Source organism: Epinephelus fuscoguttatus, linkage group LG14, assembly GCF_011397635.1.
Source record: "Epinephelus fuscoguttatus linkage group LG14, E.fuscoguttatus.final_Chr_v1".
NCBI lineage: Eukaryota > Metazoa > Chordata > Actinopteri > Perciformes > Serranidae > Epinephelus > Epinephelus fuscoguttatus.
The window spans coordinates 18,195,361-18,218,953 of record NC_064765.1 but is presented as its reverse complement, the minus strand read 5'-3'; the positions used below and the strand labels follow the sequence as shown (position 1 = coordinate 18,218,953).

General features: G+C 42.3%; 2 protein-coding genes across 4 annotated transcripts; both read left to right on the top strand.

Annotated features, from left to right (window-relative positions):
• Nucleotides 1-4,595: 4,595 nt before the first annotated feature.
• Nucleotides 4,596-13,800, top strand: grhl3 (grainyhead-like transcription factor 3). The gene is made up of 15 exons (XM_049595412.1): nt 4,596-4,755; nt 6,247-6,421; nt 6,526-6,587; nt 7,286-7,559; nt 7,647-7,886; nt 8,504-8,615; nt 8,791-8,885; nt 9,405-9,563; nt 9,655-9,724; nt 9,807-9,931; nt 10,761-10,786; nt 10,899-10,984; nt 11,079-11,164; nt 11,357-11,421; nt 12,794-13,800. Exons 1-15 carry the CDS (start codon nt 4,739-4,741, stop codon nt 12,909-12,911), a joined length of 1,710 nt encoding a protein of 569 aa, XP_049451369.1. The 5' UTR covers nt 4,596-4,738; the 3' UTR covers nt 12,912-13,800.
• Nucleotides 13,801-13,962: 162 nt separating this feature from the next.
• Nucleotides 13,963-23,150, top strand: cldn23l (claudin 23-like). 3 transcript variants are annotated; one of them, XM_049595430.1, is made up of 4 exons: nt 13,963-14,583; nt 14,761-15,061; nt 19,158-19,210; nt 19,406-23,150. In XM_049595430.1, the coding sequence occupies exon 4, from the start codon at nt 19,578-19,580 to the stop codon at nt 20,331-20,333; it is 756 nt and encodes a 251-aa protein (XP_049451387.1). In that variant the 5' UTR covers nt 13,963-14,583; nt 14,761-15,061; nt 19,158-19,210; nt 19,406-19,577; the 3' UTR covers nt 20,334-23,150. The 3 variants fall into 3 exon arrangements, with proteins under 3 accessions (XP_049451387.1, XP_049451390.1, XP_049451389.1); XM_049595433.1 differs by lacking the exon at nt 14,761-15,061 and having other exon boundaries at nt 19,162-19,210; XM_049595432.1 differs by lacking the exon at nt 14,761-15,061.
• The last annotated feature ends 443 nt before the right edge of the window (nt 23,151-23,593 follow it).

Sequence of the window (23,593 nt, the reverse complement as noted above, 5' to 3'; positions counted from 1 at the left end):
CTCTGTCAACCCTCAGCACACATTCCTCCATGACAAACAGGCATTGGAGCACATGCAGAGGAAAGAGACAGAGATGGAGAGATATGTGTGCTGTGTAGGAGTTGATGAGAAAGATCAGCCGCAGGTCAAAAGAGAAACGAATAAGCTTCCGTTTTGATTTGTTTTCATCATCTCGTGTGACTTATTCACTGCGGTTTGAGAGTTTAGATTTGCATGATCTTTATGTGCAGGGTTTAAGTCATGAGGGTAAGTGGTCAAACAGAGGTAAGGGAAAGGAGGAGCAGGAAAAGTAGGTGAAAGGAAGAGTCAACGGGAGACAGGAAAAAGAGAAAAGAAGATAGAGTGGGGGTTGATGAGAGGGCTCCTTCTCAGCAGCAGTCGTGCATAGAGCCAGCGCTGATCTCTGTTTGTATGCGACCATGCATGGCTGCGTGCTCACATGCACATGCACACAAACAGTCACACAACAGACCAAAGCGCCAGGACACTTGAGTCTTGGTTTCTCGCTCCAAGGGGGCCAGTTTCAAGGCATGAAAGGAAGTCGTTTGAACATCTTGTGACATCCATCCATCTTCCATTTCCACACACCGTTCCCACCTTGTCAGATTGGGTCAGAGATCTCTATGAGGACGCTTATACAATTTAGAACGTTCAAAAGAAGATTTTTAAGATATGTGTGTTAGATCCTTACACAGGGTAGAGATAGAGTTTGTCTAAAGGTACATGTTCTTTCCTTACAGTGACTGTACATGTGAATTAGGGAGTTAGGAAATTTCCCCTGTTGCAACCTCACCTTACTCATACTCCTGCAGACACAGTTTCGATATCTGGGATTACTTAAAACATTATATATGACATATAATGATAGTGTAGGAAGCCATGCCCTCATTTTGTCAGCATGGCTCTGTGCTCTGCAAGCTCGAGACACTTTTTTTAAGAGGCTAAAAAATTCCTGATAATTTCCTTGGAACTTTCCTGGAAAGCTTTAGAAGAGAAAGTAGAAATATTTTGCTTTTTAAAAGCCTCTTGTGGACAGATGTTGCAAATTAGCATTTTGCTACAAACACTTAATGCATTGCATCTGGTTCTTGTGCATAGATGTACAACCCTAATGCTATTGTGATGTCCATATCAACTCATATTTAACTAGGCAAGACCATCAGTCTCTTGTGCAAGGAAGACCTGGCCAAGACAGCAGCACAAAAAAAGTTACAACCAAAACAGCCACACAATATTAGAACACCTACGGACAATGACAAGACCCAACTGACTCATTCGTACCTGTCCTTGCAAGAGCTTTAAAGTCAGGTAGAGACACCAGTTCACGTAGTTTCCAATCTTTTTGAAGGTTATTCCAAGTAAGATGAGCAGAGCACATAAAGCTTCCTTTCCCAGCTCAGTCCAAACACTAAGAACAGACAGCAAAACTAAATCTTGAGTCCCAGACTATAGCCACAGTAAGACCTCTGTTCAATCAAAATACAAATGTACAAAGTGAACTAAGAAATATGTGATTTTAAAGCGATTATAGAAAATATAATACCTTGAATCCCTCCAGTGTGCTCTCGGTCTAGAGGGATTAAAGGTACTATATTTCCAGGAGGAACTAGAACGCGTTGCTGGAGAGAGGGACGTCTGGGGTGCTTTGCTTCCTGCTGCCGATAAGTGGATGAAAATGGATGGTTACTACCTTTATCGGAAGAGCTGCTTCATTCCTTTTTTCCCTGCATGTTAACTTGACCTGCTGTGCTCTAGGTAAAAAACTATCCATGCTAAACTACTGGAAGCTCACTGGAAGCTGACTGATTAAACAGTGTCCTTATACTATAATAAGTACCAAATTAAATAGTTTATTTTAGAAAACTACTTTGAAATTCTTATGTTATAATGTGGTGATTACACCCTAATTTCAAATTTTTAAAATCCTCTAATGTCTCACCTTCACAATTAAATTGATATCTCTTATATTTTCTGTTTTTTTAGAATTATTGTGTGACTAAACATATATTTAGGAAGTAAGTTGGCTGAGGAGCGCTACGTCACATATGTAGGTAACACAAACAGGTGCTCTATGGAGCCAAGGATATTTGTCACCCAAAAAAATGAAGGACATATTAGACTTTTAATTTGCTTTAATTACTCATAACCAAAAAGAAAAAGAAAAAAAACAAGGCACACTGCTTTGCAACAGTTAAAATGCCTTTAAATTTAGAGCATGGTACCATGTAAAATTAAAGGCTTTAGCAATTGCTGCTTGCACCTCACTGCAAATTTAAGAGGTTTTTAGACCTAAAACTATATTAAAATTAGTTTCAGAGGACATCTGTGTGGCGGGCTGTGTGCAGCATCAGGGCCTTCTAGGATTTGTCCTGTGTTTGAAGTGCAGAGAGAGAAACAGAGACTGAAGTGAGAATGGAAGTGTTGATCATTTTGATATGTTAATCTCGCAGCTCTAATGAAGGACAGATAGAGAAAATATAAGAAAGACAGGGTGAGAGAGGAAGAAACCATAGGCGAGAGAAACCGTTCACACCCTCAACGAGCTGATGACAAGTGTAGGAGAGGCTGACCCACGTCAGGTTACATCTCTGTTCACTTCTCTTCTCCCCCTTTTTAAAACTCAGTGTTTCACATTTGTCTGAATGAGATATTTGGTGAAGCATATGTGCACAAATTGACATAAGGGGTGTATGGAAACACAAAGACTTCAGTCAGCCGCATTCGGAGAGTCCAGTGCACAAAGATGGAGCTTTAATTACATATCAATCGTGAAGATGCACTTTAGGACATATACAGAGGAGTAATAAAGGTGTGCCGTACACAGAAAATCACCCTGCTTTCTTTTACTCTTCTGATTTAATGCCAACTTGCCTCTGGGCCTTTGTGTCTGTGTGTGTGTGTGTGTGTTACATTTACGAGGGTGTGTGTGAGTGTGTGGGCAAGCTGCACAGCACGCACTCTTGTGTGTTACCACGCCAGATTCCCTCAGGTGCCAGCCGCAAGAAGTGCTCGCACACACACGAATGAACAGATAAACAGGCCCATGCAATTACACACGCACATTACTCTGTGTGTGTGTGCGTCTCTGTTTGTGTGTTTGTGTAAGTGTGCATTAGTGTGTGGGTGGAAGATAGTATCCCTGAGTGACATGAGGACCTTACGAGCTTCACTGCTTTTGGATTCCAGTTAGCACGAGATGTGAGATTTGGCTGTACGTGCTGAGAAGTGTGTGTGTGTGTGTGTGTGTTTACCTGTGAAGTCAATGTGAAAGTGAACATTTCATCTTGAAGTGTGCATCGTAAAATCCACCTCCACTCATTTCTGAGACTTGTTTTATGATTGACATGTTGCATATTAACTGCACAACATTTTTTAGATGTCTATTGTAACTTTATGGATTTAATGTTTTTACAGCAAAATCATTTTACAAAATTGTTGTTGTAGATCAAAATGTGCAAAACCATTTAAAAGTAGTTAAGAATTGCTCCACTCGGATTTAATGCAACATTAAATTACAACTTACTGTGCATTTAAATGCACCAGTAACAATAATTACTAAATGATATAGTACATTATGACAATATAAACTTTTGATAATACCTCTGTACTTTGCTTAAGTATAATTTTGAATGCATGACTTTTGTTTGTAATGGAGGATTTTAAATTGTGGTGTTGCTAATTTTATTTCAGCTTATGCACTTCTGTCACCACTAGTAAATTAATACAGGTCAACTGGAGTGGGATAAACTGGGTGGGGATTTGCGATAAAAAATAAAATCTAAAAATAATTTAAAAAATGTCTATTAATTAAAATGATTTATTCAGCAGGATATTTGTTGTTTATTTTTAATGCTAAAATTATAGAAAATTGTGTATGTGTGCACATACGTACTGTATTTTGCTGTGTTACTGTGTAAAATTAAATATATTGATAAAAAAGCAGCTTTTTAATGCAGTTAAAGGACCTGACAGTGACTGCATAATTCTAAATTATTATTTTAATTTAAAATACATATAAGAATATATACATTTGTTTAAAATAATTTAAAATAAAATTAATTTATTTTATTTTATTTCCCGTTTAAATCCTAAGTGTACAACATTTTTAATTCTTGTAACTTTTCCACTTTATTTTGGTTGTAAAACCCTCATGTGTTAAACAAGCTTTCCTTAAGCCCAGCTCTTCACAGTATCCATTTTTGCATCTCTGATCCTTGGGAAATAAAGAAACCAAAACCTGAGTGTGACATGGAAATCCAGGGGGAGAGTGAAAAATGATACTGACAAAGCATTACCATGTTAAAGCTGAGTTCCAGAGTCATTACCAAACCTTTCACACCTCTGGGATCCCCAATCTCACTCTTTTATCCGCCGCCATAATGAGATTCATAACGCTCCTGCCTGGGATTGTCTTGCAAAGTGCTCTCCTGGCTGCACACACTCACACACATGCGAGCCAGTTTCTCTCCAGGCTGGGAAGAGTTAATGATCCTACACCTGTCCTATCAGACACCTGTTTCGCTCCTCCCAGCCAATCAGAGCAGAGCAAGTTCACACTGCTTGCTGAAATAAATCTGGGCCCCTGTTCAGAGGGAATCACAACACTTGACTCATCTGTGTGTCACTGCTCTTCTCTGCCAGACTGATAGACTCACTGACTCTCAGAGAGGGAAGCTCATAAAAACAGCGAAAGAGTTGAAATTAAAGGAACCTATCCCGGCTGACTTGGATTGGAGACATGACCAAAGAGACTGAGTAAGTTCTCAGAGGATATATTTTTTAAATGGCTGCTAAAAATATGTTGTTTTATCGGTGTGTTTTTAAACAAACTGCTTTTTATCTGTAACATAAAACATGTCGATACAGACTTTGTGTAACACAGTAAATGGCTAATGGTGGGTTTCTGTCTGGAGGGAAAGAATCCCCCCTTCTTCCTATTTGCAATGAGACCCCCATGTGAAAGATCCCAGTTTTAAGGACGGGGTGTTTTGCAGAGGAAATTGATACGGATACTTTTAACACACACACAGCTTTAAGTCTGAGGTTTTAGTGGGTCTGTTTCGGCTTGTGTTGTCACTCACCTAGGGGGCCACAGAGCACAAAAGGACTGGGAAATAAGAATCTCCTCTTGAGGTGTTGGACACAGACAGAGGGCAATGACAGCATGTAATGCATTGAATTACATAATGGCGAAACCCTAGACACGAGCCCCCCCCCTGACCCAACCTCTGTGTCTGTGTAAAAACATCTGCACTCGACTGGTTTTAGGGGGAAATGGAGAGTAACTAATGGAGCTGTGGTGTGTTTGCTGAGGCTGCTGGGTGTGAGAGGGAAGGAGACAGGTGCACCTCAGAGCAGGTGTATGAGTTTAGCTTTAGTGTTTGTAATGTCGCAGAAACATCAAGGAAATTTGGCGTTTGAATGTGCAGTATTTCATGCTTTGGTTTTCCAGGTGAGGCGATAAAATGCTCAGCTATCTGTCATTAAGAGAGTGAGAAATCGCCGGATTCCTCCTAAAGCTGGGGTTCTCCTGTGGTCGTGAACACCTGTGGTCTCTCCCTCCTGTCAGCACATTTAAATAGCTGTGTATCCAGAGTAAACTGCTGCTATTTGTTCATTAGCTACTTCAGACAAACTCCAAAGGAGGCTTATCCACATAGGCGGGATACTTACAATCCCAATGTCACTGCGAGTCTCTCCAAACAAATCCAATCCTCACAATCCCCCTTATTTTTACAATTGACATGGGAACCCAAAGCTTACCTCTTGTGGGTGTCTGTTTGCTTAGTAAGAAAATCTTGTCATCTCTTTTGAGGTCTATGCAAATAAGAGAGTTTGTGCAGGATTCAAGAATGTAGTTCTCGGGCCTGTCACAGTTCCAAAAACCACAAGATGAGTGCGTGTGTTTGGGGAAAGTAGTGGAGGAGGGTGGGGGGGTGTTGGTGGGTGGCCCTTGGCTCTTTAAACATTTTTGACACCACTGCTTTTGAGGGATGTTACTCAGCTCTGCGGTTTTGCAATCGAAACCCTCCATGCTCGGGGGCAAGCATGTGCAGTGGCCCGGGGCTCAGGCGCTACTGTTATACTCTCACTCTCACTCTGTCAAACCCTGTGTGTAATAGAAGCATTTTAATTACTTTATTTCATTTAATTAACCCTTGGATCAAAAGATTAACTACATTTTCACCATTTTTGTCCATGTACAGTATATTTTGATCACTCTAAACTCCGCTCTTCTCTCTGCAGGACTCTGGGACTGGTCTTTCAGAGCGAGAACTTCAACTATAACCGTTACAATAACTACGTCATGGACTCCTGGTCCTACCTGGACAGCCCTGTCCCCGAGCAGAACCACCCCAAACCCAGACTCCACCCAGGAGACGACCTGACAGCCTTAACCATGCTTTATGAACAGTGCAAGGTAGATAACGTAGCATCAGTAATAACTTTTAAACTGTTTAAACCTCTCTCAAACGTTCTCACTTTGACCAGTGTTTTAATATCTATTTTCTCGTACATTTCCAGAACCAGAAAGAGCAGAAGATTACTAGCTGCAACCGCGCCAACAACATCTGCAAAACAGAGAGGTAAGTTGAATTTATGCGTGTTTATATTACTTCCTGTTTATCAGGAAGTGTTAACTATAAATCAAGTGTCCCCCTATAATGCCCATCCTTTGTTGTCACTGAGTTAAGAGCATTAAAGAGTGTTAGGACAGAAAGAGAAAGGCAGGGCTCTGGGAGGCCATGAACAGGTGAGCAGGTAATCCCCAAGTCAAACACGGTCAGAGGGTTCATTGTCTTCCTCTCCCGTCTTTCCATCCATCTATCCTCTCTCTATCATCATCCCTGCCTTTCTTAAAGAGTTTCACAACAGGCGGACAGACGGTTGTTTTTCCTTCCCATTCCTCCTCCTTGTTAGAGTGGGTGAGAAATGGCCATTGTCGGGGCGCAGTGTTGTCCCCTCAAACATTTTGAGCAGAGAAACTCAAACACGGAGAAGAAAAAAAGGCGGATTAAGAGACAAACAGTACCCACCCAGACTGTCTTCCCATGAGTTCACCTCGCAGTAGCTGTGTGTGCTGACTGTTGTACGTTTGCACAAGGCCGTCTGCGGTGCTCCTGTAATGTTAGCACACGCTGCAGGTAGTCACTTTATGGATGTTTCCTTGTTCTCTTGGCACCTGGGTGGAGTATTACAGAGTCATGCTGATGTCGCGAAAGTGGCTTTCCTGTTGTGATTAATCTCCAACTTCCTCACCCATTTTTTCCCCTCCCCCCTACAGGACGCCAAGCAATGAGCTTGCTGCGCTGGAGGCGTCCGCCAACGTCATGAGGATCCTCTCTGAGAGCGTTCCCGTAAGCCATCCAGCCCAAGAGGTTCTGGGATCCAAGCCGAGCACCTCCCTGCCAATTTCTGTGCCCACCACCTCAGACACCTACGCCACCCTGACCAGTGTGGTGGCGGACACTTACGACAAACAGGAGCTCAACATCATCTTTGACTCCCTGCTGCAGAAGTGGCCTGAACCCGGTGCTTTCCCTGACCCCAGCACTGAGGTGTGTTTAGCATCATTATTCAAAAGCAGCTCCTCCAGGCCTCTTCCTCTTTCCTCTCACTAACAAATGTCCTTCTGCGGATTTCAGACTCTTCCCTACAGCGATCCTTTCCCCGAGGAGCAGCCCAGCCCCGTCTACTCAGGCTCCTACACCGGCTCCCCACAAGAGAGATTCAGGAGTGAGTTCCAGTTTTCCCTGGGAGCTCCTGTGGCTTCTCCTTACAAGTCCAGCGAGCTGCCCATGGTCTACCTGAACAAGGGCCAGTTCTACCCCATCACTCTCCATGGAGTGGACAGCAGTGCCTGCCTCGGTGTCACTAAAGTCAAGGTGAGTCATGGTGACACATCATCAGGAAAGGAACAAGCATTTTTTGTGCCAGTAATGTTTCTCCAGAGGTGTTGCTGTTTTTTCGGTCTGTAAGTCACGTAAAAATATTGGTGGCTTTTGTTTTTAGTGGCATCCTTCCCTTAAGGCTTTTTGTTCACTGGCCCATGAGTACATAAATTCCGTGCGTGCCACCAAACAAACCCTTCCCAAATATCTGTCCCTCCCTTGGAGCCAGCTCCTCTATGACTAATGCCCTGCTGACACCCTGCACACTGGGGTGGCACCATTAAAATGACAGTGTCCTGCCCTGTATAATTTATTCCTACGGTGGTGTAATGAGGCCAGAGTGCAGTGGAGCTCAGCTCTAAAGCAGGTTAGAAAAAAAAGAGGATCGGGGAGGAGGTGTGGCGTGGTTTTAAAACACAGGCGACAAACCTTTTCTTTGTCAGAGGAATCAGAGGATAAGAATAAACACAAACACACACCCGCTCACTGCAAATACCAGGTGACAATGTGGGCAGAAAAGAGGGATTTGGAGTGATAAATTAAACCTAACCTCAGTTTGATAAGCCAACCTAATCATCTGCTTCTCTGTCACCTTTCTTTCCCCACTTCAGACGGTCGTGATGGCTGTGTTCGAGAACGACAAGAGCCCAGAAATGCAGCTCCGCTTTTGGAATCACTGGCACGCACGTCAGCCAACCGCCAAGCAGAGGGTCATTGACATCGGTATGCTTGTCACACATGAAAAATACGCATGCAAAGTGACACCTGTGTGCAGACACGTACACCGAGGACACTAAGTGAAAGATTTCCTCACTTTTCTGTCAGGTGTTACATAAGAGAATCGACTCATCATTCTTATCTGATTATTCTGATTCAATTTTCTTTTTTTCTCTCGCAGCGGACTACAAAGAAGTGTTCAACGGCATCAGCAACATAGAGGAGGTGGCCTTCAACGCTCTCTCCTTTGTTTGGAACCCCAGTGAAGAGGCCAAGGTAAACACACACACACACACACACACACACAAACACACACACAAACATGCATAGATGTTTTTATATAACCCGGCTCTGCGAGGCCAGTTCTCCGAAGAGGGAAGGAACGCGACAGGTGGAAGGTTTAGAAGAAAAGAGAGGAAAGGTAGAATAGGGAGGTGGAGAGGAGAAGGAGTGGCTGAGGAGGGAGGGGAGGAATCCCAGAAATGTGTTTGGCCCTAAGGCTCCTGTCACCACAGTGGGCAAGGGCCACGGTGGCTTATTCGTGCTTCTCCGTGGCCCAAAGGCGCTGGGGCGGGGCCACCAAACCTGCTGCAGGTGGAGAGGAGCAGGAAGAAGGGGAATTATATGCAGAAAATATGAGGATATAGAGGCTTAAGACTGTGATTTAATGATTTAAAAAAGCAAAAATGCGCAAGGCAGAGTGTCATTATGTCTCTACACATGGACATTTAATGCAAGACATGGAGACAGGATGTCAACATGATGTACTTAAAATGCCTGCTCCTATTCCCACAGGTGTACATTGGCATCAACTCCCTGAGCACAGACTTCTCCGCTCAGAAGGGAGTGAAGGGCCTGCCTCTAACCCTACAGATCGACACTTACGACTTCAGCTCGGGAACCAACCAGCTCCTACACAGAGCCGCTTGCCAGGTCAAGATTTTCTGCGATAAGGTACGTCACTTAATTTGCCTTTTCTTACACACACATTCCAAAAAAATCTATGTGGAGTCATTTTTGTAACCATGTGATTGCATGCCCTCAGGGTGCAGAGAGGAAGATGCGTGACGAGGAGAGGAAGAGAAGCAAGAGGAGGGGAAAGGCCGATGCTAACAGTGAGTGTTGCAAACAGATGATCGTTTCGTGGTCTGATATACAAACGCAGAGTGTATTCTAACTTCCTGCTTTTGTTTCCAGCCAACAAATCTTTAGTGAGCAGCTCCATGGGCAGCGACAGCACCTTCTTTCAAACCCTGGATGACCACGTCACCCAGCCGGTCCTCTTTATCCCAGAAACACACATCAACAGCTTACAGCGCATGGTAGGTCCCCCCTTTAACTAAATCCTCTCCTACTGTGTTGAATGACTCATGCTCCCGACCCCTGTATCCCTGCAGGCACTAGTACAGGCACGAGAGGCGCAGGGAAAAAACTGTGGGAAAGTATGTAGTGGGAAAAGTGGGCTGGGAAAAGGGGAGGGGATGGTGCCAGGGAAAGTGAGGCGAAACACAGACATGATATTGGATGAGCTAATTGGAGTCGAAACCAGGCACAGGTACAAGCCGCTACAGCTGCTGTCAGTGAGATTAAGTTATGGGGGCTTACACACAAAAACACACACACACACACACCTGGTGCAACAGACGCCTGACATACAGTTTGCACCACCCTCATATTTTCTGTTTCTCTCACACACACTGACACATACACACTTTGTGAGGTTCAGACAGGCCAGTTTTCCCACACCATAGAGTCTATAGGGATGTGTATGAGTGTGTGTGTGTGTGTGTGTGTGTGTGTGTGTCCATGCGAGCAGAGGAAATGAGACACTGGAGGACGTCTCTGCATTTAGATTTCATGTAGACAATCACTCTGAATAATCTGTCTGTTATGAATGGCTAAGGCAGTAAACACCTTTGATTGGCCAGCACGATAATGCGTAAGATGGTCTCCTATCTGTGTCTTTCCATCAGTGTCCACGCTTACGTGGCTCTGTGAGACGTTATGGGAAACACAGTCCTTAAGTGATGATAACATTCCTTTTTTTGGACGTATTACACACAGACAGTGGTGGGAAAGGTGACTTTAAGCAATGCTTTTTTATCAGCAGAGTGGTTTCTAATCAGATCTCTGGTCTCTTTGTCTATCTAGGCCCCTCCCATGGACGAGACTGACAGGTAAGCGTAGTAAACATAAGGCAACAATAACAACATACAACTGAATTTCGAACAACTTTCCGGATTAACACCTAGTGCAAGTCTAATGCGAACGTCTGCTCTGCTTTTCTAGGAGTTCTATGAAGAGATTGTACCCAGACAGAGACCAGAACAGCTCTCCACCCAGCAAGCTAGCCCGCAGAGAAGACCCACAAAGAGGTAAAAGTCGTATATTTAAAAATCAATAATGAGAAAATGAGCTTTCCTCGTCTTTTGTGCTAAATGTTTGACTCCTTTTATCACTTTCCAATAGTTCTTCTGTACGTAAGGACACCCGCTGAAGAGGTCTTTGATGCACTCATGCTCAACGCGCCAACGCTGTCAGGCCTACGGGAAGCTGTAAGTAACAAACTTCAAACGCATTCCTGAATTATCTGACCTGATTACAGAGGTTGCGATAAACAGCTCCACCTCGTCTCTGTTCACGCTCACATAGCGCAAACTTTTCCATACGCTATCTCTCAAGTGTATCAAGTTTCTTTCAGCGGCAGATAATGCTAACCGTCATCTCGTATTCCTTCCCGTCCTCAGGTTTCAGAAAAGTACGGTGTGCAAAAAGACACCATTGGGAAGATCTACAAAAAATGCAAACGAGGGTGAGTATCTTATTGTCTCTATGATATTGTGTCTGAGTTGGATTAAAGTAGTCAGTGGTTTTAATCTTTTCGCTTTTTAAGGAAGCTCATGTCGACAGGCTGGGTAGGTATGTTGTTTGGCTCAGCCTCCTGGAATGTGTTAATTGCAGCTCATCCAAAAAAGAAAGACAGGTGACTGAGGGAGGATGAAAAGATTTCAAAAGTCCTGCAGATGAGTCATGGGCAATTGTTGTATTTATGTTTTCATAACCTCATCAGAACATCAGGAAGTTTTACAGTGTTGAAAGAGATTTCTGGTGTGGTAAAGTTGAAGCCTTCCAGTTACTTGCTGGAGGTTGTCCATTAAGTTGTGGCATTTTTTTGTCATGACAATGTTACGTGTCACATTGAGATAGGTGAAGTGAGTTCGTAAGAGTTGAAGGTGCTTTGAGTTAACTAAAAAACGGACTTTGATGTGTTTAATTTCCTTAAAAGTACTTGGAAAAAAGGTGGTACCTTCTCTTACGATGGTTCACAAAGATCTGCTATCGTCTCTTTCGGCAGGATTTTTAACTAATGCATCAACACACTCCTGCTGTCAAACTGATAATAGTCTGGGTCACCTCCTGTAAAATAACAGAGCAGATCAGAGGCCCTTTCTTGAGATGTAAATAAGACCTCCTGACAGAGACTGAAACACCTTTGGGTGATTTTCCTGCTGCGTGCTGCTGGCAGCTATCACTTCAGGGGGGGAGCAGCTAAGCTAACAGGTTGGGTGACATTCTCCCCGCAGTTCCCTCCCTCCTCTTCTTGCTTGTGTCTTCAATCAGCCATGTCCCTGCAGGCAGAATGCATGAGCCGCTGGTTAGTCGAGTCATTAAAGCCTTAAAGACTTTAAGGTTAGTGTTAGTGTTGGGGAGGAGAAAGACAGTGACCTGATTTACTACCCCTACCGACGCAGGAGGTTTACCGCCACCAGGTTTTTTACGCCCTGAGAAGCTTCCTTCAAATAAATGACATGTTGCTTACACGAACACATACTTGGGCGGAAAGTAGGGCACGGCACGTCTTGAAGCCGATTTGCACGTCCTAGTTTTGAAGATGTTTTTATTTATATACAGGAAGGCAATCCAGGCACTCCAAAAGATATAGCAGTGAGAAAAGAAATACTGAAAGGCCTCTATTGGAGTGGCTAAATCCTTAAGAGCCAAAATGATTCAGCCACTGTAGGTCTTCGTTTTTGAAGATCCGATGAGTTAGCCACTATATCCTGTTGTTTTCGATGAATACACGAACTAAGGTTTTAATCTACATTTGATTGCACAGATCAACCTGTCATTGTCCTCACGATCACTGAGGTTAACCTTGCATTTCTTGATTGTCTTTTCTTCAGGATTTTCGTCAACATGGACGACAACATCATCGAACACTACACCAACCAGTCGGCCTTCCTCATCGAGATGTCCGAGGTCGGCGGCGGTCAGTTCCAGGTCACCCTCATCGAAGTATGAGAGCCGGCGTCCCATCAGCCGCCTGCTCCACTGAAGGATGTAAACAGATCCCAGCTGCCAGTTTAAACCATCTCTAATAGCACTGCCCAGTCAAAGACAATGTAAGCTGTGGACCAATGATTGAACTGGGCCGAAGAGACCTCTCCAGTTTTTTCCAGTTAAAAACGTTTCTCGAGGTTGTGAATACCACTCACGCTATGATTTTGTTATTTGAATTTAATATTTTAACGTAAGAGCAATTAAGCCTGTATATATATTGTACATAGATTTTAATATGACAGTGTTTTATGAACTCGCCATGTGCATGTTGCAATCCATGTTACACAAACTAGCAATGTATTTCAAGTGTGTGTACAGGCAGTATGTTTTAAGCATTTTCAGAGGTTGCTATCCTTGCTGCTTTTAATGTATTCATCATTTCTTCTACAAGAGTCAATGGTGCGTTTCCTCACCCACAACCTGCTCACCGCCGCAAGTATCTTCCTGTAGGTTCCTGTTAGTTTCACGACTAAAATGGCCCAGACGCCGGGTTTAATTCAGAACCTAAAGTCAGACATTTCCACCCGTAAAACCACGCAAGACTTAGTATTGGCCATCATTTAGTCCAAAGTTGTGGACATTTCCTGCCTGTATGGTGTAACCACAGTTTTCCTGGAAACAGTTCAAACCCCACCCCAAAACCCTGACGCCTGCCAGAGGACTTTCAGAGTGTGCATGTGTACGTGTGTGTGTAAAAAGTTTCAGGATTTGTTTTTTTTTTTTTCCCCTTGCGCATCATTTCAAAACAAGCATGTATCCTTGTAATATTTCATTATTTTAACACGGCAAATCTGGTTGTATTCGTCACATCTTGCCTCTTTTGTACAAAAATAAAGAAAATGCATAATAAGGTGTTGTGGCTGTGTCTCTGTTATTACGCACACAGATCTGATTGAAAGGAACAGCGAGGATCAATTATCACCAGGACAAACAAAAGATAAGGACGAGAGATGCCTCCTGTTTGTGTGTGTGCAGCTACAATTATCTTCTCTTTCACGGCTTTTGACGTGAAGTGCATATTGAAAATGTACAAACAGCTGGTTGCTCTATCGGCTCTCTATAGATCAAACAAAAGTGTGAATCCCATCTGCATCAGAGAGGTTTGGTCTTATGTTCTGTACATGTGTCAGTGTGTATGTGAGATTAATGAGGGTCAGACATAGATGGAAATACAAACAAAAACAAATCACACTGAGAGCTCCAAAATAGGCATCACACACATGTTGGCATATTCAGAAAAGCTCTCCCTATTTGGTGACATTGACAGGGGAAAGCTGGGAGGCACTCCTGTCCTAGATAGAACGCAGACATCCTTCAGCAAGTCAAAGAGAGAGGCACACATGCACAGAAAGTGAGACAGAGAGGCAGACTGTCGGGGAGGCAGAAAGAAAGGCAAGCAGACGGGGAAAAAAAAGAAGGGGGACAGACACAAGGACAAACAGAGACAATTAGGAGGCAGAGACGAATGGGGACGCTGCTGAAGCAAGGATGAATGAGCAGGAAGAGAGCGCAGGAATAATGAAGAGGTGGTTGCACCATCTGCTGCCCGGGAGAGAAACATGTTAGCCTTTCAGACAAGAGCAGGGAGGCAGCCAGCGATTTGCAGTGAGATACCAACAACCCCTCCTGAATGGTAAGTGACTGTGACTCCACAGACTGCGTCTTAGTGTGTGTGTGTGTGTGTGTGTGTGTGTGTGTGTGTGGGTTTGTAGCATGAGAGAAACTGTTAGGGCTATTAATAACCCTACAGTATGTTCATCATTTTCAATTCATCACAAGCCTCTCCAGTGTTGTGCCTCTCTCTCTGCAGATGTTTCCATAACATCCCTCCTGCCATCTCTGCATCACAACAGATCTCAGCATCTGCTCAAGTCACTGCGTTTAAATGATCATTGAGAAAAAAACAAAGCTCAGTGATAACAAGTGTTACCGTAACAGAGAAGCTGTCCATGTCCTGACAGCTGGGTCAGGTCCCCGATCCTCATGTGTGTCATCACCCTTCCTTCCCGTCATAAAGTCAGAACATACCAGCAGCAGAGCAGGAATTAATGCCACGTTTCTAATTGCAATGTTGGCACATCAATCTGGATGCAGATGACATTTAATGGCAGGTATGTGTTTATGAAAATTACACTCCACTCACTTCGAGTTATGCAGCATCAACATGTATTCTCATGACACATTTTCACTTTATTAAATCTTTAGTATTCTATATTCTATTCTTGTATATTCAGGCACAGGGCAGTGAGTCTTAATTGTCTTTGATCTTTTCTAAATTGAATTTCCAATTACCCTAAAAGGTGATTGATCAGTCTAAATGTCATCCACCCTCCAGTGACATTTCCAGAGGTGAAATGTCCTGCCATTAATTAGATCAAATTTACAGATATGATTCATGTAGGCTGAGCATCCTCTCCATAAAATGATTTATGATTGTTTATGGTATGGCTTGTAAATGTGTTACACATGTGCTTTTAAAGTATAAAAATAAATGTGAATTCAGCATAGGGTTTGTGCCAGCACTGTTATTTTTGCGACTCTTTTATTGAATTTTTTTTTTTTTTTTTGCCTTTGCTAAAAACAAGTGACTTTAGTTGCTATTTAATTTAATTTAATTTAATTTAATTTAATTTAATTTAATTTAATTTAATTAATTTAATTTAATTTAACCTATTTTTAGTTCATTTTATTTTATTTTGTTTGTTATTTTATTTTGTTTTATTTTATTTTATTTTTTCGTACATAGTAGGCACATGCTTTGGTGTAAAATATTCCAGTCATTACAACTCAGCAGTTTATAACCCTACCCATCAGTGGGTAAAAGGTAATGCTCATTACATTACTCAAAGCGTAACCATATTCGATAGGGATAATTCTTTTATATGAAGTTATTTAGTTACGTTTTACATTTAAGTTTTAATGTTAAATTCCTTATTTTCTTATTTATTGCAAATAGGAGGTGCTTTGTTTTTGGATTCAATTAAAATCACAGAAAACTCAGAGAGAGTTATTTGTCTCGTATATGGTAATAAAATGAGAGTAGAGCTGTTGTTGAACTGTTTGTCATGGCTGTTTAAATACAAAAAAAAAAGAAGGTGATTCTTGTTAGTTGTTATGGTGACAACATATGTCAGTGGAGGCATTAAGTGCGTCAGAGTCACTAGTTTGATAACGCCATTTTGGACTATTCTCACACCTGGTTTTCTTATGAAACAGAAAAATACAACCCTGCACCAATCCGAGTTTGCTGGCTCTACATGTTGTTTATCCCCACGGTCTCTCTGTGCCTCTCAGCTATGTGCTGAGCAGTGACTCTCATTTCTTCTTTGGAGGCAGCTACAGTGCATCATGAAATAATGGCATCAGAATGAACACAGAAAAAACAGTTAGCCTACAGTGATATCTTTTTTAAAGTAATGGATCTGCAAATGTAACACTACTTCTCCACTGCTTGTTACGTCGTCCGAATGTAAACCTAATGACTTACACAGAAAGATATTTGCCAAAATATTATTTAAACTGTCTCTCTATGATTAAATTAATTTTGTTATTACAATCAGACGAGCCAAAGTAATTTGTATTAGGTGACAAATTACTAGGTGTTTTTTTGAAGAATGTCCTTCCTTTGTTTAAGTAACATTGGCTGTACTTAAGCCTTGCCGTTTGCCATTGTTTTGTTATTGTATGTAATGTTTGTTCTCCATACCATGTGATATAGTTGGTTCTTGGTTGGAAAATTCAACTGGAACACTCCTTGAAGTTGGATTTCCTACTCGGGAGGCTGGAGGAACCACACCAACAAACCTCAAAATCCAACATGGCTGCTCTGCACATTAAAGGCAGTGAAAGCTGTAATAATATTCTGTTTGTCAACACTTTTGTCTTACTTTGTCTCACTAAAACAGTTGACACAAAAAAACCTGTCCAGCTTCTATCTGTGGACATGTTGCCACAGTGTTTGTAAGCTCAAAATGCAGTAAAATGTTTTGTTATCAACTGGTATTGCTAACAATAGCTAACTTGGCTAAAACTGCTATTGCTAACAATGGCTAAATTGGCTAGAACTGTCTAAGTTGGCTAGAACTGGAATTGCTAACAATGGCTAAGTTGGCTAGAACTGGTATTGCTAACAATGTCTAAGTTGGCCAGAACTGGAATTGCTAACAATGGCTACGTTGGCTAGAACTGGAATTGCTAACAGTGTCTAAGTTGGCTAGAACTGGTATTGCTAACAATGTCTAAGTTAGCTAGAACTGGAATTGCTAACAATGTCTAAATTGGCTAGAACTGGTATTGCTAACAATGTCTAAGGTGGCTAGAACTGGAATTGCTAACAATGGTTAAGTTAGCTAGAAAGGGTATTGCTAACAATGTCTAAGTTGGCCAGAACTGGAATTGCTAACAATGGCTAAGGTGGCTAGAACTGGAATTGCTAACAATGCCTAAATTGGCTAAAACTGGTATTGCTAACAATGTCCAAGTTAGCTAGAACTGGAATTGCTAACAATGTCTAAGAACTGGTATTGCTTACAATGTCTAAGGTGGCTAGAACTGGTATTGCTAACATTGTCTAAATGGGCTAGAACTGGAATTGCTAACAATGTCTAAGGTGGCTAGAACTGGAATTCCTAACAATGTCTAAATTGGCTAGAACTGATATTGCTAAAAAATGTCTAAGTTGCCTAGAACTGGTATTGCTAGCAACTAGGGCTGGGCAATGTGACGATGTTATATATCATTGTTGAGATATAAGACTACATATCGTCTTAAATTTTGGATATCATTGTATCGTGATATGGCATAAATGGTGCCCCCCCACCCACACACACACACACACACACACACACACACACACACACACACACATTTTAAAGGCTGCATTACATTAAAGTAGTTAAAGTTTCTAATTGTTTTAACACTTGCCTCAACACACTCAGTGGTTATCCACATTATTGATGATTATTGATCAAAATCTCATTGTATTAATATTTTCTAAAAAACAAAGACAACCCAACAACAATAGTAATCCCCACAACTTTGTCGCATCAGAGAAGGTATTTGGCCAGAGATATTGTTATGTTAGATTTTGTCTCCCGGCCCTAGCATTAATGAATTGCTTTTGAGGAGGTTTAAAAACATATCGAGATATATATCGAGTATTGAGATATAGCTGAAAAATATAATTTTCAGGACATACTGCCCAGCCCTACGAACAACATCTTGGTTTTCTGATTTGCTGCACTGGAACGCGATCAACAGATGTGATGTCATTCCGAGCTCCGACCTCTGATTTCTGAGATACATTTAACACAGCATTAGCCCGCTATAATTGTTGCAGTAGTAGTTAGTACACATAAAAATGGCCGCCGCTCTGATCATCCATCTAAGATGATTTAATGGGAATGTCCATTCTACGTTCATTTTATTTTTGTGGTACAAATTTCATCATCCCAGTGGGGTTTTGGTTTCTAAAGAAAGTTGGTTAAGAAATTTGCACTATGAAGTGTGCTGACTGTAACATCTGTACTTCCTGCTGAGGAAAATTAAACAAGATTGATTCTCCTCATTAAGGACACCACTGATTGTGGCTGCCTGTGTGTTTGTGTGTGTGTGCATGAGTCACACGCATCTTCAAGTTGTTTTGCCTCCGTCCCAGGGGGCATTGTTTCTTTCTCTCCTCCTCTGGACTGAGACACCGTAGATGGACTCACTCTGCATTCAGACACTGGCCCAACGTAATTACTAACCCGACTGAATTCTTCCAAGGTCATAGCTGGCCATCAACTGTCAGGCTTTGAGAAAACAACAACACACCCTCCTACACACCCACACACACTGAACAGAATTCAGCTATGCCAACATTTGTATACCGAAGGCAATCAGGTCTTGTATATAGATGGGTCAAATAAAGCCACACACACACACACACACACACACACACACACACACTGTCACGTTGAGACTGGCCAGGTTATCGTATCCTAGCAACAGAGACAGGCATCGACCGTTCAGTCTTTTCCTGTCCAGCGCCGGAGCATTGAAGCCAGACCTCCTTCTGCTTTCTCCGGCTGCTGGAGCGGCTTGTCGTCTCTGCTCCGCTTCACACCTCTGTTGTTTCTCATATCTCCATCTCTCTGCTCCATCACTCGGACCTGACGAGCACTGCAACCACAACACTCTCTGACTGAATCTTTCTCTTTCACTCAGACAGACACAATGGAGAGCCTGCAGCTAAAAGGGAGGAGATTTTCAATGAAGAGGTAATGGACGAACTTGTCTTTATTAAGCGATGGAACTTTCATTGTGCATTTGCTAATGGCTGATTTAAACCTATATTGAGGGGAAATTTTAAGTTCTTTGTTTATTCAAAGACACAGATTGGCAGTGTCTAGTGAACACTGAGAAACAACAGTATCTCATTATCGTTGTAATCTTGTCTCATCCTCTCTGAACAGATCCACGCTGCTCTGAAGGGTCCCACAGTAATTACAAGCAGCAGCATCTTTGTTTTGCTCTCAGTGGAAATCACTTTGAGGACAGGTACGGTGCAGCTGGTATGTTTTAGTTTGACTAATTACTTAATCATCTTGAGAGCTTTGGTAAAGAATCAAGGTGGCGCCCCGTATAATGCACACTCCAGCCTCCATGGTGATGGGGATTGTCTTCGCCCCTTTGGGACTGGTGCTCGTCTTCACTGCCGCCATCACCCCTCAGTGGAGAGAAGGACAGGCAAGTCTGGGCATAGCTGTGTCGGGGTCGCTCCTTAGGTCGGGAGTGAAAGGTCAGGGCACAGGGGTCAGGTCTGGGTCGGTGGAGTCGCTGCTCTTACTGCGCTCCGATGGACTTTGGGAGAGCTGCCTCCAGGTGGAGCATTCAGAGCTGAAGCAGTGCTGGCCCGTGGCAGGTCCTTATCAGAGAGACCCGAGGGTTCGCCTGGCACAAGGTTTGATCCTGACCTCGTTGTTCCTGTGCGGCACTGGCATCGTTCTAGCGTGCATCGGGGTACGGTGTTGGACGGATATACCTCTGAGAGGTGTAGCAGCCACAGGTGGACTCCTGGTGATGATTGGCGGGCTGCTAAGCCTGACTGCCCTCGGGGTGTACACACACAACCTTGCAAGACTGGGGTTGGCAGATCCAAGTCAGGGGATCAATAACCCCAGGTTCCCTCAGCTGACCCTACGTGCAGCCGGCTCGCTCTACTTCGGGTGGCTGGGATCATGTTTACAGGTGCTGGGAGGAGGTGCTCTGCTGTTGAGCTTCAAACGACCAAGATACCCGACCTGCCCTTCCTGCCCTCATCTGCCTGTCTGCCCTGCATATCCTTCATGTCCAGAGATCACCAACAAGCCAGACACTGATGTGTATGAAGTCAGCTGTTAGAATGCGACACTTAAAATCCTTAAAGGAACAGTTCAACCCAAAATCTTCAATATATTTTCTCTTACCTGTAGTGCCATTTATCAGTCTAGATTGTTTTAGTGTGAGTTGCTAAGTGTTGGAGATAGCAGCCATAAAGATGTCTGCCTTCTCTCCAATATAATGAAACTCAATTTCACTTGGTTTGTAGTGCTCAAAGGACCAAAAATAATTAGGGCTGTCAAGATTAATGCGTTATTAACGAGTTTTATGACACGCAGTTAATGCATGTATGCTCTGTAATTATGACCCTCGGGCCACCCTGTAGTTTGGGAAATCAGGAAGTGATGCAGCAGTAACATTGTGGATGGCAAGCAGAAACAAACCTCTGTGAGCAGATATGGATAAAGAAAGGGTTTTTTTAAAATGGCAAGTTCAGCTTCAAAGCTTCAAATGGTTCTTTCAGCAAGACCAAAGTTATTTGCATGTACAGTCGATGCGAACTAAGTTACTGCAGGAGTACACTGAGGAGCTTAAAGAAAACAGGTAATGTTTAGTTAAGCTCTACAAGTGTTAAGTCGGACACTACATTGTGTTAGTATTACTACGTAATGTTACATTCAGGTCAATACGTCCATCTGTTGTTGCATGTTGGGCTTGAGTTTGCCATGGTGGCCCGGTCTCACTCCAAAGTCATTGAAATGTCGTCGCTTGAGCAGTAACTTGCAGCATCAGACACGGACTCAAAAACCTGTCCTTTAGCATCCTTTGCATCAGAAACCAACAAAAAAGGCCTCCTTTAACGTCAACATGACAAGCAGCTGGTTGCCATTAAAGTTTAACAGCACCCGACAATGTCAAGGGGAAACGCTGCGGGACATGGATGAAAGTTCAGGCGGCAAAAGTCCAAGTGGGGCGGGTGGGACAGGTGGTGGATGGGTCCAACAAACATCGACTTTCACCTGAGAGAGCAGTGTTTTCCTAAACCCATCCACGTGCGTTTGTTGTTGAAGGAAAAAAACATCAATTTGCGGTGTTGTACCTACGTAGTGCGGTTATTTCCTGTGAAAAAAGAAGTGTATCTTGAAAGAAGACAATGCATGTAACAGGCAAAACTTGACACGGTGTCCCAGAACGTCAACAACCACTGCACCCAGAATATCTCAAGAGTGCACGTCGTACATTAACGTGGAGAGTCCATGACCAAAACATCAATATGTGATGGGATCAGAGTATTGAAAACTATAAAAAAATATCCCTTTAAGGTACATTTAAAACAGATAACAAAATGTGCGATTAATTTGTGATTAATTGTGAGTTAACTGTGGACAATCATGCTATTATTGTTGATTAAATAATTTAATCAGTTGCCCTAAAAAAATACTTTTGAGCACCCGAGCAGCAGAGTGCCATCTAGTTCCATTATATCAGAGAGAAGGCACACATCTCTACGGCCCATATCTCCAACACTTGGCAACACACAGCAAAACAATCTAGTTTTAAAAATAGCACTACAGGTACACTCTAAAAGTGATCTATGCGGTTAGTGCATAACACTTAAAATTAAGGTGTTTTTTGGCATTTAAAAAATGAGTTTGTTTCATTAATTTCAGACAGTAGATAACTTATTTTAAGAAGTCGGTCAAAATCAAAAACATTTTTGACATTTTTTTAGTAGGATGTAATTAAAATAAACAAGTTGGAATATCTTAAATAAACTACTTTGGCCACTAAATGTCAACACAACTTTTGGATAAATATTAAGTTGGCGCAACGTAATTAATGTTTTTTTCAAGGTCAAAGCAAATCATGTTGGTTGTACATGATTAGATAGAGTTGGAACTACCAATTTTTTACCTTAGTTTTTTACGTTAAACCAGTCCATCAATTTTTAGACTATGTATGATGTATTTTTGATTTTGGGGTGAACCCTCTTTTTAAAGACAACATGAGTACAAAAACAAATAAACAAATCGGGACACGTGTGCACTTCTGAAAGTCACTTCCAGCTCATCAGCTGATAAATCTGCCATCTAATAAAATGAGTCAGTTCATAAATGACTATGACCCACAGGACGCTATCACTACCTGATGAATGGACTGTAATATCAGGTGTGAACATGATGGATGTAATCACCTCTTGACGTAGACAGAAACATAATTTTGGGGTGTAAAACTCAAAGCGATGAATGGTCATGGTTGAAAAGAGCTCAAGTTCCCGCTGCCTTTAAATGCAACATGTAGTGAAACATGACTGAAGTATCTCTTTGTGCTGCCTTTGACATTGTAGCCATGCCTTTGTACTGTTAGCAAGAAGCGTGACATTTTTTTGTGTCCGAACAAAACTGTGAAACGCAAAAAAAAATTTGTGATAAATGATGAGTTGCTTAGATAATGTTAGGGCTCAGTACAGTTGAAGGAGCTTGTTTTAGATTACCACTGTACATTTTTAAACCCTGGATTTCATCTGTAAATTGGTGAGAATGCTGTTTTCATTGCAAATATGGTTCTCTGGAGCAGAGACAGCAATCTTGAACAATTTTCTGCTGAAGTACTTGCAGTCTGCTTTCAATATTTTTTTTTTTTTCGATTCAGGCACTGCAAGCAATCAAAAAGACCAATTTTGGAAGTCAGCTCACAGTAAACACAACATAAATACTCTGCCAGTTCCTCAGCCTGCCAGGATTAAATCTTTGTATGATATTTCACTGAAGAGCCTTCATCTGATGAATGTGAGTTGAAAACACAAACAGTGAGACAAGTGTTTGAGGAGGAGGATGTACAACAGGGTGTTGTTTGTTCTCTGTAAATTATTCCTTGGTGTTTACAGTGTGTTCATACTCTGTGGTGCATTCTGCATTGAATAAAACGTTTCAACAAGACATCGCTGAGTGCTGCATCTTACATGCCGTCAAGAGTTAAAGCAGATTAAGGTAAATTTCAATTGGAAAAAAAAGCCTGTCTCCACACAACGCTGAGATCATGTCAGCCAACGCACAGCGGTCAAGGTCCCCTTCAGTGCATTAGCAGAAAGAACCTCGTTATGTGAACAGATCACGACCTGATGAGACAATGAAACAACTCACTTCTTTCCATCAGTCGCAAACAGCGTTGCCCAGAGAGTGACTAACGGTAAGTGAAATATTCGGCTGCCACTGGGAGTTCAATAAAGAGAATTTGGAACAAATGTGAGTCACTTATGACACGGCTGAAAAAACAAAGGACAGTTAATGTGGGCAGCGAGTGGAGTTTTACACTGAAATTAATAGAAGTCTGGAAAATGG